At 40.0% G+C, this 16,638-nt stretch overlaps 1 protein-coding gene across 1 annotated transcript; it reads left to right on the top strand.

Moving 5' to 3' along the window:
• Positions 1-7,421: 7,421 nt before the first annotated feature.
• LOC110052459 (uncharacterized) lies at positions 7,422-13,368 on the top strand. The gene is made up of 2 exons (XM_089278108.1): positions 7,422-7,498; positions 10,185-13,368. The coding sequence occupies exon 2, from the start codon at positions 10,328-10,330 to the stop codon at positions 11,717-11,719; it is 1,392 nt and encodes a 463-aa protein (XP_089134234.1). The 5' UTR covers positions 7,422-7,498; positions 10,185-10,327; the 3' UTR covers positions 11,720-13,368.
• The last annotated feature ends 3,270 nt before the right edge of the window (positions 13,369-16,638 follow it).

Raw genomic sequence — 16,638 nt, 5'->3', positions numbered from 1 at the left:
TGCGATTTGTGCATATTTTTGAGAATTATTTTATAGCGGAGCTCAGAAGGGCCGCCAAGCGGAGCACCATACCCATATATATATATATATAAAAAGAGGAAAACCGTGAACTGATTTTCTCATCGTTATCATGGCTAGCAGTATTGCTCGTGAGCGCATACGCACGACGGTGACGGCGCGGCAACACAGCGGTCAAACGTCTGCGCATGTGCGAGCAATCGATCAACTAAAAGGCGGCCAAAATGTTTTCATGACATTGTTCTTTTCGTGGGTCATCGGCATGCTATAAATGACATTTTCCTCGTTATTTATATATTTGTTTATGTTTTAGCCTGTACAACGAGAACTAACAGAAATAAGAGTTAAAAATTGTTCTACCTTCTACTTGTTGCAGGTCTTTCTTTTCCGCGGTATGTATTTTCCGTGCTCCTTGAATTTTTTGTTCGCCTGGACTTTGCATTTAGTGCACCAGTTTTTCCCAGGTTTGTAGCTTAGAAGAGATTTTCCCACCTGGTCAAAGACCAGGTACAGGCTCGGGATCGGTATTTTGGCCAGCTATGCCCTCATGACGATGGACATGAACATCGTTTGTCGTTTCGATTCATCTCGCTCCTGTGCTTCAGACAAATCCAGGATCCGGAAGGAATCCCCACAGTCCTTACCAAAATTTTTCCAGCTCGTCTGAGCAAAGCCGAATCACTGCAATTGTCCTTTTCTTCTCCCATTTTTCCTTCTTTTACACACCGTTTGTCGTCCGTTTCCGGCGTCACGCATCGTATGATTAATAAAAACAATAAAAATATACTACGCCGTCGGCTCGTAGCATGACACGGGTTTTCAAAACTTACAAACTTTTTGGTAAAGCTCAAAACAAAATGGTAAATCAACAGAATACCAGTAACTTAGTAAACTTTGTGTCTGAAAAGTCTTAAGTTTTCCTTTTACCTGCTTTCTTTTCCTTTTACATATTTCTATGAACTTTTCAATTTTTTTCGTAAATTTTGCGTGACACCGGTTGTTTCCCATGTTTTCCTTCAAATTTTTGCGCGGGAAATTGGCGCGCGGCTGCCAAAATATGTACCCATTTGCGCATGCCCGACGTTTGACCGTTGTGTTCGGCGCGGCGACGGTGACGACGCGCAAGGTGACGGCCATACTTCAGCTAATAGGTTGGCAGAGACATGCAGCCTTGATTTATAGCCTCGTTCTTTGATATTGGACATCCATGTTATTGTCAATTGACACCTGTCAAGACAAGGTATCTGCGCACCAATTTCATATCATCATATCGCGGGCTCAAGTTACGAGCTCACTGAGGTCACGTGTTTTTTCTTCGGAAGAAGTATAATATTTTCTTGTCAGTACAAAGATATTTTTCACTACTTTTGTTCTGTGCATTTTGAGATTATTCCCTTAACCTGGGTTATCTTAATCGGACTTTGAACGACCCAGTCCAGGAGCTCCGCTTTTAGGCTTTATTAAAAGCAATAGCGAAGATGTTTGTTTACAAACATTGTTTTTGTCATTTAAATGTTCAAAACGTTAAACAAAAGAATTCTTTGTTTCACCAACCAATAGTTCTCTGGTTGGCATATTAATAACAATAGGTGACGTCACTGATATCTTTGCTATAGTGCCTTTTTTCCATGTTTGCACAGCCTCATCTAAACACTCGAGGAGGGGAGACTGGGAGAATTCTCGAAAATTATGCAAACGCTCGACTATGACTGTTTCAAATTCTCCTAGCCCTCCTCGTATTTAGATGAGGCTATGTAAACACGGAAAAAGCGCTCTATTGCTTGATTATTGCATCGAAACGTTGCGATTTCCCACTTAAGCGTTGCTTTTATTTTTGGATAGAAGAACGTAAAGAATTCAGTAGCGCACTCCGGATTGACTATAGTGACTTTTAATTTTTGAAGCCTTAGAACGAAAACTTGTTTCTTATTAGGATGCCGTTTAATATATGTCCTAGGGAAGAAAACAGCAAGTACAAACACATATCATGTGATGTAGTCGAATTCCACACAAGTACAGTCAAACCTGTATTAAGCGGACCCCATGTTAAGCGGACATCCTCTATTAAGCGGATAGCAGTGCAAGTCCCATTTTTCTTTTCCCACATTCACTGTAGAAAATACCTGTATTCAACGGACTCCTCTATAAAGCGGACGCGGACATCTTTAACTTGACTTTGATGGTCATTTCTGATTGTTAGAAAACTGTATCAAACGGACACTGCAAAAAGAATGCATGATTTTTTTGTCCACGTTTTAGTAGATCGGTCATTTAAGTTTGCCAACAAACTGAGCTGTAACAGAAATGCAATATTTTGTTATTCGGTTTCGTTTTTACAGAACTCTTTCTCTTGTTTGATTTTGTAAACCGTCACATGATTCGATCAATATAGATACTGTTATTGTATACTTGAATCGCTTTACCTCATATACTTGTCATTGTTTATGGAAATACGGTATTTCAGAGTTCTTGACCGTTCACAAGAATGCTATTTGACCCTTTCAAGGTCTTGATGCTGACGAATATTAATATGGCCCTTTCAAAACGAATTCTGAGGGAACCTGTTTTCAACGGACACCCTGTATTGAGCGGACACTAGCACGAGTCCCGAGGGTGTCCGCGTAATACAGGTTTGACTGTAACTTAAAGGCTCCGTATCTAGAGTCATCAGATGAAACATGCATCGCCGGCAGTCTCCCAGCATAAGCTAACATAATATAATGACATTGCTTCAGTGACGAAAGACCGTCTAAGCTTAGACCCGTCGAGATTTCTTACCGCATCTTGCACAGCTTTTTAAGTACATCGAAGTCTTCTCTAATAGTTATTCTTCTAGCGTAAAACTCGGAAATTACCGGCGGCACAAGATCCTCTAATAGTTATCAGTTACAACATCTAGAAACCCTACGGACGTACAAATATCCTTAAGTATTCTTTTTGGCACAGATACATTGATGACTGGAATTCCTTACCGCAAAATATTGTTGAAGCAGACAGTGTTAGTATGTTTAAGAGGCGTCTGTTCAGGTTACTTACATCGCACTTATATGCTTATAAATATGCATGTAAATTTTTGGTATATTTTTGATGCAAATAAAGTTGTTATAAATAAATAAATGTAACTGTCAATTCGAACAAGGCACCCAGTGTACATTTATTTTCGGTTGCTCAAATTCCCAAATTATCAAAAGTCGTGTTGACGACTTTTTTAGCAACTAGTGTTTTGGGGTATCGAAGTTTTGGCCGCAGGGACAAGTTGCACATGTGACCATCATATCTCACCTCTTGTCCCTCAACGTTCAATTTACCATGTGTCTGTCACTTCATACACCCACAACTGTTCAACCGCTTCTTCCAATCGTTAACCCCCTGATATACTTCTCAACTCTTATCACCTACAATTCACCACCTACCCTAACATTTCTGTTCAGTCGTGTCTTCCCTCAATACTTGAAGTTCAGCGCTATTTGACCTCCTTAGTATGTATGCGTCAAAATACGTCGCATAACAGAATATATTATTTCAAGAATAAAACAAAACAAGTCATGAAACAATTAATCAATAAATAGACATACATCAGATCACATCAAAAATCCTTTCAATCTAGTCAGATGCGAAACAATATTCAAAATAATTAAAATAATTTTCTTATTTTTCAATTTCCGGTTCCTACCCAGACAAGTGAGCAGTGGATGCAAATGTCATATGTGTGCAACTTGACTATTTTTATCATTCTTAGTTAATTTTATTTGTAACTTTATTCTCTTTTGTATTTTTATTTTGATAGATTGGCTTTTATCTTGTAAATAATTATAATGTTTAAAAATTTAATTTGTACATAGTCCTGATGATTGTAAACTCTTTTTTAGGTGTCGCCAATTAGCAGCAATGCTAAATCTAATTGACACGTAAATAAAGTTATTATTATTATTACCCTTCAACCTTTTTGGCATGAGTGACACTGCCAGGAGTACAATACTCCCTCTGACATAGCTCTAGGGATCATTGGAACTCGAATACCACCCCACAATGGACAAGGTGGTGATCCCATTCGAGGTGGCAAAAGTTTACAGAACTTTGATAGAGTCAATAATTAATCTTTGTGTGCCAAAAAAAAAAAAAAAACGATTTGCCTTATCAACTGCATATATGTGGAGACAATGTGTACCACTGAATGTAAGCTAAATTTAAATGTGATCATGTGAAGGAAACGTAGAAAGTCAAGTCTGCAGTTCCAGCGTAGTGGCCAGGCAGGCACAAGTCTTACATTTCCTTTGCTTGAGGCAAAGGAAGGTGCTTTTTACTAGGTGATTTTTATTTAAGAGGGCTCCACTGAAAACTGCCTTTGGCGAGTTGGATTCCCTCACTAAATATTATTATTATTATTATTATTATTATTATTATTATCATTATTATTATTATTATTATTATTATAACCCTACTCCACTACAGATGAGATGTTACTCCATTACAATTTCAACTCCAACATTTACTTTATATATATGTATCAGATGTTTCTGTATATTTTTATTAGTTACAAGCTCTAAACTTCACATTAGCAAAGCAAGATCACAGCAACATAAATAAAATCAAAACTGTTTCTGGCTATTATATATTACACTTTCATGCAATTTTAAGCTTTAAGATAAGTTTGTAACCGGCCAATGTGTCGCTAGTCAGTGTTCTTCCTAAAAAGGTTGACTTATACAAGTCAATCTTGATGTGAAGTTTATATGAAATAATTCATATATGAATTGCGGTTGTAGATGAAAGTGAAGAATGATCATCGCAGTAAATTTTCCAATTTAAGCAATTGGAAAGAAGAAGCCTGAAAAAATCAGGGCTTCAACGGGATTCGAACTCGTGACCTCCGCGATACCGGTGCGATGCTCTACCAACTGAGCTATGAAGCCACACATTGGGAGCGAGGTCAATTTATTGAGTTCATATCTTCCCGTTAGGAGTGAAATGATGTGAAGTTTATATGAAATAATTCATATATGAACTGCGGTTGTAGATGAAAGTGAAGAATGATCATCGCAGTAAATTTTCCAATATAAATTTAAGCAAAACAACGCCCCTGAAAACAGATCAAGCTGCTAATCACATTGTCAGGATAATGAACGAACTCACACAAAAGTAAAGCCATATTCATGCAAGTATTGCAATAAGTGCTTCAGCTTCTCATCAGCTTGCGGGATGCATGAACGAACTCACACTGGAGTAAAACTGTAAAACTTGCAAGCGACATGAACGAACACACAAAAGTAAAGCCGTATACGTGCAAACATTGTAAAAAGGATTTTAGCCGGTCATCAAATTGCGAGAGATGCATGAACGAACCCATGCATGATAGAAGCCGTACATTGTCAGTAATAATTGCTTTGGACGATCATCAAACTACTAAAAGTGTGAAGAACTGAAGTCTTGCAAGAGAGCTCGTTAAAACGAAAGCAACATGATTATTGCTTTAAACGAAGAAGACATCTTCTGAAATCCTTGAATGCAGTTTTCTTTGGCAGCAGAAGATTCCAGCCAAGTTGAAAGATCAAAAGCCTCAGCTCTTCTATTTGTCAGCGGCAATTTAGTAGAGAGGCATGTATTGTCCATTATTACAATGAACATGTGAGATAAGGCAACGCTTATTTGCAAAACGCAGATCCCAGCAGTAGAATTAATACGGACATCAAAGGGATACTCAGTCGATATTAGCCGGGCGTCCGTATTAAGGGAGGACACCCAAGTTCTATTGTTACGGTGTTTTTAAAAAGTCTTACATTGGTAAGGGAACTCACTAGAAAATTACGTCGAGTTGATGTTACTACATTTTGGTGAGATCCAGATTTTCATCTAACACGAGGTAAGTGTAATTTTGTTTTTATTTCTCTCCTGCTACCTAGGAAAAGCACAAATCTAAGTAGTTAGCATGTCGGGTGGTAACCAATCCGCTAATCCGTACCGATTTAATTAAGACTCAGGTTTTCATTTTGTTCTACCCATGGGGTGACATGATTCCCGTTTCTTTTTAGACCATGTATATCATAGTGGAATGCCGTAGTATCAGAATTTTGACGGGCAAATTGAAAAGTCATCGAAAAACGTAAAAGTAAATCTCCACATCCCACTATTTCAAGGACGTTTTGACCTCTTTTGGGAATCGATGGCCACGTCCGGCGCAATATGTTTCTGATCTCTATTGTTTATACATTTATCTCGTTGCGTTTGTGTATAATTTTTTCAACGTTGTAAGCCGGGCGTGAGGTCAAGAGGACTGCAGTAAACGTCCTGCTATGTCCATTTAGGAAAACGTATTAAATGTTACCTTGTTTAAAAAAAAACATCCGTCTTGTGTGACTTGTTACGTGACCCGATAGTGTGTGAGACTTTTTGCGTGACGTTTTCTGTTCCCATGACAACCATCCATCACAAACATCAATCAACCGTGACATGACGTGATGACGTCATTTGATAACTACCTGTCGAATCCGACCTAGTCGAGCTGATAAAACCACTAGCACTTGAGTGTACCTCCCGAGGGTTAGGGTCGAATATAAACCGGGGGAGAACGACAGGGGTAGAGACCTGTGTTGTTACTACTGTATCGGAGTAAAACACTGCACTTGCACTATGTGAGATTGCCCCACTAGTTTTGTAACAACGCTTGTTGGGTTCTGGACGTTTTAGCAGGAACAAGTTGCACATGTGACATGTGACCATCATATCGCACCTCCTATCCCTCAACGCTGAATTCACCACCCGACCATCACTTCATACACCCGCTGACCCTTAACCGCTACTCCCAATCGCCCCCACCTATTATTTCTCAGCTTTTATCGCCTAGAATTCACCACCCACCCTAGCATTTCTGCTCGGTCGTGTCGTCCCAATATTTGATTTGATCAGTATGTCACATCAGAGCGGCAGGTCTGTTCTGGAGATGAGGGGTAGAAGGTTGAGGAGAGAGGTTAGGGGTGAGGGGTAGTTGGTGAGTTGTAGGGGGGGTCGATGTAAAGTTAGGGTATGGATGTTAGGATTGGGTACGAGAAGTTGGGGTTGAGATGTGTTGCGGCAAGGATGAGGAGCAGTGGGGGTATGGGTTGAGAGGATGGAGAGATGGGGACGGGATATGAGGAGTGTGGGGAATATAGGAGCAGACTTCATCTTAACTTACCGTCACCTCCCAAGCGCCTGTAAAACAAATGTTTCCAGTTTCCCTGGGCTCGAAACGTGTTTCGCAAGCAAATCAGTCAATTGTATTTCTTGGAAAAACGTATCTTATGTTTGTGCCACGAGTTTAATTTACTTCTGGCTATGCATCTCCCCACCCCCCGGTGCCGGCCGGGTTTCCACCAAACCCTGGACCACCTGGGTAACTGAAATGTTCTCGGGGTCGTCGAGAGTCTGGGCTCTAGTGTAATCACTGTAAATATGGCGGGATCTGTGTGATCTGTGGTAGAAGTCGTTGTCGCTGGTTTTTAAGGTAAGAGAGTTTACAATAATGCTTTTCTCGTGTCTAGCTAAGCTATAGACTATGAAAAAGAATTAGAAACTTGTATCTGTGATTTACAATGTAGAATAGGTGGACATTCTGACGCATTCTGTAATCGCTTTTCCACGATTTCAAGGAGTACTAGACGTTTTGAAACACACAGGAGTACGATCATCGATCGTCCTTCGTATCGGCTATTTAATACATTGATCAAATGTTTTGAGGTGTTTTAAATATGTGACTTTTATTCATTTGTCACGTTGTACCCACGGCCTATTTAATCAAACGTTCGGTAAAATACCGCATAATCGAACCCAATCGAACACCAATCGTTCGATTGGATTCAGCAATCGAATATAATCGAACTCACATTAAAATTTGGCTAACTGAACAAAATCGAACGTTCGATTGTTGAAAAGCCGACAATCGAACAAAATTGAACATTCGATTACCGAATGGTTGACAGTGGTACTCAATCAAACATGTGGTTACTGAATGGTACAGTCCCCAAAATGAATTAATTGGATATTAGTGTGTTTGAAGTAGCAATTATCATCCCTGTGAAGGGTCTTTCAATTTTGTTGTATCTCTGCAGTGGGCTTGCCATGAATAACCTACTTTGATAATATGCTTATCATTAAAATCTCATCGGACATCTATTACTTTTTGGGACAGAACAGAACAGACTAAGTTATTACTTATAACTGTTTATAGTTGTGTGATCTACAATAAGCGACAAAAGTGCTGAGACACTTTGAAGTAAAACATTAGTTTTTTAATGTCTTGGAAACATTCTCCTCCCCCTCCCACTCCAAAACAATGTTGATTTTTCTGTTTTCGAGATTGTGCGGATCACAACACCTATGCAACATTGAACTAGGAGGCTGAGGGAATCAGGGAATTAACACTACATGCAAATGAAATAGAATATGTAAGAGGCTTAGTCAGTGTAAAATGAAGACTGCAAACTGCAGACTGTAGAGTTGTTAACTGAATTGTGTTACCATTTCAATCATAATTTGAAAGCTAACCATAAACAAGCTGACCGTAATGATATTCAGGCTAACTGAAGTGATGCCATTGAATTCTGAAAGTAATGCCTCACCCCCCCCCCCCCACCCCCCAAAAATAATGGCTCCCGGAATGTAATGGTAATTTTTACTTTCCTATACCAGCTCTGAAGTAATCGTCCCCTGAAAGTAATGGCCCACCCAAAAGTAGCAGCCCTTTGAAGAAGTCAGTAATAGAGAAACTCCAATCTCAAGTGCAGTACAGATGGGTCAGCCTGTCTGCAGGACTGAACAACTTAGAGAGTTTTAGTTTCTTGAAACTATGATTTGTAAGCTGTACTTGTCTGGCAGCAGGGTCAAATGATACAGTGTTATTAGTAACATTGTGATATAATGCGGCCATTATGCTTTCACCCTACAATACCAACATTACCATTAGTATCATATATAAATGGAACTTTTAATTTCATATTACTCGTCCACTTTGTCTAAAATGCACAAACCTTTTTCAACCATCCTAAAGTAACAGCTACCCTAAAGTAATTGCTACCCGAAAGTAGCGGACCCTTTTGGTCCTTTTGCCTGTTAAATCCAAAATTAATGGAGACCATTACTTTCGGAATTCTACAGTATTCAGTCTAACCAGAGTGATATTCAGACTATCCAGGGTGCAGACCTTCATTGCCATTAGCCTGAATAACCCTGTTTATGGTTACCACTCAATAATGGAAATAGCACCAAATGTACTTTAAAAGTCTGCAGTCTGCATTTTACTCCTGGTCTGCACTGTGCATTTTACCCTCAGTTCTGCAACTTACCCCTGGTCTGCAGTCTGCAGTTTGTGTTTTACACTGACTGATAAGAGATTAAATGATGAGAAGTGCCATTTTCTAAAAGTGTTTTAAAGTCTTTTGTTGCCCATAGTTAGTAACATAGACTTGCCACAAGTCGACCTTTTCTTAATCCTTAACTTGTTTATCACCCTCGAGCGAATTTGAGCGACGAAGAAAAGTGACGATAAAAGTATTCTGTGGATATCAGGCCTTTGGTTCTCAAATTTTGTGCACAGTATCTTTAAATGGATGGTGTTATAATTGCCATTTTTAAAAATGTTTTATTCATGTATTTATTTAATACATATAGAGAACTCAGCCGTACTTAGTGTAGAATTGTTGAAAGGCATATTAACAAGAGCATGAGTCGATCAAAAGTCACTTTACGAGACCTAAAACCGAAGCTCGGGTCAACACTTGCCCGAGGAAGCCACAATTGTTATTCGCGAGTTTGCGCCAAAAAGAACAGACGAATAGATCTCAAATTTCTTTGAGTTCAACAAGATTTCAGATAAGTTTCCAACCAATGTGTCACTAGCCAGAGTTCTTCTAAAAAAGGTTCTCCTTATGCAGGTCAGTTTTAATTTTAAATTTCGCGAAAAAATGAGCAGGAAAGTACATTTAACCTTTGCTTGTAATTGCATGTGACCCCACCCCGCAGCGGAGGGCCCTTAGGCACACTAAGAATGATAATCACGACCATGAAGACTTACAATCAGGAAATGCCTAGGAAAAAAAAACCTGAAAACAGATAAATCGAATTGTGAATCGGGTTCGCCCTGGAATCGATAAATAAGAAAACCTAATATGATATTTTATTTGTCATTTTGTTAGGAATATGCGATTAACACATCTATCTTGAGAGCACAGTTCACAAGCTGCCTTGAAAGGAAATCAAGTACAATATCCGGGTTTTGCAAACAATTAAAATTTAAGCCAATCAAGACCTGCCTTGATGAATATGGCAACGAAGACACATGGGAAGGCACACGAATGCAAGCACTGTAGCCTGTTCTTTGACCAGTTATAAGGTTATAAGAAGCGCGAAACGTATACACACAGAAATGAAACCGCATACATGCAAATATTGCAATAAGTGCTTTAGCCGATCGTCACATTGCAAGGAACATGAACGAATTCACACAGGAGAGAAGCCGTATTCATGCAAGTATTGTACCAAGTGCTTTACCCAATTTGGAAATTGCCAGAAACATGAACGAACTCACACAGGAGTGAAGCCATATACATGCAAACATTGCAGTAAGTGCTTTAGCAGCTCTTCAAATTGCAAGCAACATGAGCAAACTCACTCAGATGTGAAACCATATACCGTATTCTCCGTATGTAAGCCGTATTCTTGCAAGCAATGCAAAAAATGCTTTAGCCGGTCATCACATTGCAAGGAACATGAACGAACTCACACAGGAGAGAAACCGTATTCATGCAAGTATTGTACAAAGTGCTTTAGCCAATTTGGAAATTGCCAGAAACATGAACGAACTCACACGCGAGTGAAGCCCCATACATTATCAGCTTTTACGCAACATGAACGAGACTTATCAGCTTTTACGCAACATGAACGAACTCACACAGGAGTAAAGCCGTATTCTTGCAAGCATTGTAAAAAGTGCTTCAGCCGGTCATCACATTGCAAGGAACATGAACGAACTCACACAGGAGAGAAGCCGTTTTCATGCAAGTATTGTACAAAGTGTTTTAGCCAATTTGGAAATTGCCAGAGACATGAGCGAACTCACACAGGAGTGAAGCCATATACATGCAAACATTGTAATGAATGCTTTAGCGACTTATCAGCTTTTACGCAACATGAACAAACTCACACAGAAATGAAGCTGTATTCGTGCAAGCATTGTACAAAGTGCTTTAGCCGGTCATCATATTGCAAGGAACATGAACGAACTCACACAGGAGAGAAGCCGTATTCTTGCAAGTATTGTACCAAGTGCTTTGGCAAACTTGGAAATTGCCAGAAACATGAACGAACTCACACAGGAGTGAAGCCATACACATGTAAACATTGTAATGAATGCTTTAGCGACTTATCAAATTGTAAGCAACATGAACGAACTCACGCAGGAGAGAAGCCGTATACATGCAAGCATTGTGATAAGTGCTTTAGCCAGTCATCAAGTTGCAAGCGACATGAACGAACTCACACAGGAGTGAAGCCGTATTCATGCAAACATTGTAATGAATGCTTTAGCGACTTATCAGGTTGCAGGGTGCATGAACGAACTCACACAGGAGTGAAACCGTATTCATGCAAGTATTGTACAAAATGCTTTAGCCAATTTGGAAATTGCCAGAGACACGAACGAACTCACATGGATGTGAAGCCGTATACATAAAGACAATGTATAAATGCTTTAGCTGCTAATCACATTGCCAGAATCATGGACGAACTCACACAAAGGTAAAGCCGTATTCACGCAAGCATTGCAGTAAGTGCTGTAGCTTCTCATCAGGTTGCGGGATGCATGAACGAACTCACACCGGAGTAAAACCGTGTTCATGGGAGCATTAGAAAAAGTCATTTAAGCCTGGTTTTCACTAGCGACGCAATCACAAGCGCAAGCACAGCAATTCTTATTTCACCGTGAAAACGACCTTGACGCAGGCATAAGCCCAAGCGCAAGCACAAGCACGATGAAAAATTTTACCTTTTCTTGTGCTTCCGCTTATGCTTGCGTTTGCGCTACAACAAGTGAAAACGAAATACCGCTCAGGCATGACGCAAGCACAAGGATATTTACCACACGTGGTTTATGTTTGGCCAGTGAAAAACTGGATCCAGATTACCTCGCGCCGAAACAGTTCGGAAGGTTCGGATGATTTTGCTTGTGTTTGTGTTTCCGTCGAATTTTGTTTTCACTTGGGTCGTCCTTATTGCTTGCGCTTGCGCTTGGGCTTGGGCTTGGGCTTAGGCTTGTGCTTGTGCTTGCGCTTGTGCTTTCGTCGCTAAAAACCAGGCTTTAGCCGCTCATCAACTTGCAAGCGACATGGACGAACTCGCACAAAAGTAAAGTCATATACATGCAAACATTGTAAAATGGATTTTAGCCGGTCATCAAATTGCGAGAGATACATGAACGAACCCATGCATGATAGAAGCCGTACACATGCAAACATTGTCAGTAATAATTGCTTTGGACGATCATCAAACTACTAAAAGTGTGAAGGACTGAAAACTTGTAAGAGACAGCTCGTTATAACGGGAGCAACATGATCATTGCTTTAAACAAAGAAGACATCTTCAGGAGCCAATTATAATTCAGAAATCCTTGAATGCTGTTTTCTTTGGCAGCAGAAGATTCCAGCCAGGTTGAAAGCGTAAAAGCCTCAGCTCTTGCATTTGTCAAGTAGCGAGGCATGTATTGTCCATTATTACAATGAACATATGAGATTAAAGCGACGCTTATTTGCAGAACGCTGATCCCAGCAGTAGAATCAATACGGACACCAAAGGGATACTCAGTCGATGTTAGCCAGGTGTCCGTAAGGAAGGACACACATTAATCAAGAACAGAGTCGAATCCAGGGGAGAGGTTAAGAGGGTTGCAACCCCCCCCCCCCCCCCGCCCCCCTCCTCCTCTCAGAAATTCCTGGATCCGCCACTGAAGAATACATGTTTTATTGATAGATACTGAAGAAGCCTTTAATGCGTTAGTTCAAATGTGAAGATGTCAACCTTAAATTAATAATTTATATTACTCTAATACCGTTTGAAATTCAACACCGTAATTATTTGTGTTACGGTTTGTTTTGTAAACAAATTTCGTTACATGAGGATTTTACTGCAAGCAATAACTACTGAATTGTTCTTTCATATATAGTGTACTCACGTAATGCCCTTGTATGCCCGAAGAAAACTTTATCACTAAAGTTGTGTTAAGTAGTTTAGTTTGTGTTTAGTAATTTACTTTATGTTGAGTACAGTAATCTGAGCCGTTACATTACATATATGCAAGAGCGAAACAAATAAAGGTCATTACTGTAAGTGGTCTCTGTATGGTGTATTTATTGATGACTCCTAATGGTCCTTATGAACCGAACTGGCAACCAACACGGGATGTTGCTTAGGTTAAATAAGGCATCGGTTTGCCAAAGGGCAAATAAACCCGAGGGGGTGGGGACTTCCATATGAAAAGCTTAGGGGTATAAATCAAGGATTCTGGTCTCACTTTGTGTGTTCATGATGAAACACCGCTATTTTTAGCTGTCAAGGTATCTTTTGACAGGATGCAAAAACCCGCTGTTATTTCCGTTTTTAGGCTCGATTTTCGTCGGTCTCTCGAGTTTAGTCTTAACACGCGGGCTCCTTTCCTGAACAGCGTCCTGTAATCAAGCCTTTTCTGTTTACAGTGGTCGCTCAGATTGGTCTCCTTTGGGGGTTTAATTCAATTTTTTTGACGACAATCCCCGATCTTTTCATATGGGAGTTTCCCTTCCCTCCGCTCCTTCCACCGCCCCCCCCCCCCCCCGCCCCCTGTGGAAATAAATTCCAGATACCTATATGATCGCGACGCACCTCAAATAAATGGCGAGGATAGCAATGAATGAAGCCAAGAGCTTTGTATCATTTTAGGGCCAGTGAGATCAAGTAATTTTTTTTCCATTTGTTCCATGTATGCTTCCCCCATCAAAAATATAGTGGCCCGTCCCTAAAAACCGGGGTATTATTAGAAAACAGGAGACGAAGTTGCAGTTCCGGCCCCAAAACAGGGACAGGATGACAAATAAACTGCAACTAGAGAGGGTCAAAAGGTCTATAGTACCATTTTGTTTAACTTCAACCAACTGCTAGCGTTGTTTAGGCTGTCTTGCAAATTGTTTTGGATAAAATCAATGGAGTGATCGGAAGTCCATAACGTTGTATCATCACCTACTATATTTCGACGTCAGAAGTTGGTAGGCAGAGAGGTAGATCGTTAATGTAAAGTGAAAAGAGCACGGGACCCAGGATTGATCCTTGTGGAACGCCTTGTGGCAACGTGAGAGGGTTAGATAGCAATCCAGAAACGGCACATGTTTGAGTTCGATCGTATAGATACGATTTGAACCACCTCAAGGTTGGTTCACTAGCGTGGTATTTAGCGATTTTAGACAGTAGAATGTCATGACTCACTAAGTCGGAGGCTTTGCTCAGATCCAAGAATACCGACCCAACAAACTTGCTTTTGAAATACATTTTATTTGAAATTACATTTGAAATACATTCGAATACATTTTATGTGCATGCTGTATCATATTTTAACTCCTTCAATGTTTTAACATTTTTTAACTAAATATATATATTTTTTATATAGCCCACAATGTAAACTACTGGGTTACCAGTAATTGTGTCAGCTATTAAAGTGTTTTATTATTTATTTATATTCAGTTGCTCGTCGACAAACAACCTTCCTCTAGAATTCTCAGATTATACTGAAAATTAAGAACAGGATAGCCTACTACGAGCTAAGTTTCCTACTCAAGCGCTGCTTCTGGCTTTTCGTTTTAGCGCGCTAGCGAGTTTAGCCCTGGCCAAATGATTACAATCTTTTAACGAGGCAAAAAATAGCAACATTGTTGGGCGTAACATGTTGCGCGCATCTGGTCACCCTGTTGCAACGTGTTGCGACATGTTGTTTGAAAATGGTCAAGTATTTCATGCAACGTTTGTGGGTGTTGCATAATGTTTAGTTGTACTCGTTTGTCCAGGTTCGATCGCGCAACAGTGTTGGGCCAGCGCATAAGTGCAGTGCACGAATCCGATTTGCTATTTCAAAGCGCCAGTTGGTCTTTAAACATGGCAGAAAGTGGTGCGCAGTTTGAACACTTAAATTAGAAATCGACATGGACGGAGGGGGAGGCAACTGATTCAGTAGAAATGCTGGAGGACCGTCGCTGCTTGTGGAACATTTATGAGAAATGTAATCATTCAACCAAGAAAAGTCTCTACATAACTTAAGCGCTAGTCAACATGCCAAAATTTTGCGACGCCTAAGACGAAATCGCCCATAATCCATGTTTACGTCCGCACACGCCAGGAAACTGGGAGACAAACATTCGCAGTTGTTGAACGGACTGTTGTGTGATGTTGCTTGCGTTTGGCCAAGTTGAAAACTTCAAGTTAAGTGACACATTGGAAGTAATATAGAACATACTGCCATGTGGTGTAGTTGAATTCTACAAAAGTAAGTATGCGCATTTTTACGAGCGATTTGCTGAAATCAATCAAAACAAGCTAAACAAACAAAACAGGAAACAAAGCGAAATATGAATAAAGCAAGGAAAAAATAACGGGAAAATATCGAAACTTACAAAATTTGTGTGGCGACTACGACAACCCAAATACACTGAACACGACAACTAGAGACTAACAGTAGAAGCGATACAAAGCAATGGAACGGTAAATGAAAAATCAAAAAAGTAAATATGAAACGTTACGTACATTAACGTACCCAAAAATAACCGGCGAAACTAGTTACAATATTAAAAATGCACTGAATAACTGTAGAAAAGGAAAGCAAAGGATTAAAACACCAAAATGAAATAACATTACTAAATAAAATAAAAAATAAAATAACATTACTAAACTCCATAACATTACTCCGTATGTAGTCATCAGAGGAAACAGCGAAAGCTAGCACATTGTACCGGTCAATTGGAACCAGGCAACGGCGTGCATTTATTTTCGGTTGATCATAGTCCCAAATTATCAAAAAGTTTTGTTCAAATGACCTTGCCTAGTTCCTTGGCCTCGATAATTCGCAGCGTTTAACGAGCGGTCAATCGTTTTCCTGGAAACTTGTTTTCCCCCGACCGTTCGTCTTGGGTGCGTCGCTTGCAACTGAGGCACATGCGGGTAGTCTTTTCAAATGCAAATGACATTTATCTCTGTTCACTGATAATCCCCCAACCCCCACTTCCCCGCATGAGCCTCCATTGCAGGCTAGTTCCAGTCCAATACCGAGAATACGAATATGGCCTGTTGACCGTGAAGGCCTGGTAGCAAGCCGGACAGGAGCAAGGCAGCAAATGCTTCACCTCAGGGTCATAAGGTGCCAGTAAAAATGTCAAAATGTACATCTATGTTACACACAACTGAAATGCCATACTTTTTTTCGCGTTTATTACCCGGCGCTTTGCTTGACATCTTGGTTACGCTCATGCAGTCATGGTGGACAAAGTTGGACACGAAATTAGTACAAGCTTAATACAAATATTGAACCATTATCCAACGAAAATGAGCAATATATCGCTGGTTACGTTGCTAGTTAGACGT

This window comes from Orbicella faveolata, unplaced genomic scaffold, assembly GCF_042242905.1.
Source record: "Orbicella faveolata isolate gen_17 unplaced genomic scaffold, um_ofav_v1 contig_46, whole genome shotgun sequence".
In the NCBI taxonomy this organism is placed as follows: Eukaryota; Metazoa; Cnidaria; class Anthozoa; order Scleractinia; family Merulinidae; genus Orbicella; species Orbicella faveolata.
Note: the sequence above shows the minus strand (reverse complement) of the source record. Positions and strands in the feature narration are given on the sequence as shown.

Excerpts from the sequence above, each read along its gene's own strand:
- LOC110052459 (XM_089278108.1), top strand. The coding sequence starts at position 10,328 with ATGGGAAGGCACACGAATGCAAGCACTGTAGCCTGTTCTTTGACCAGT.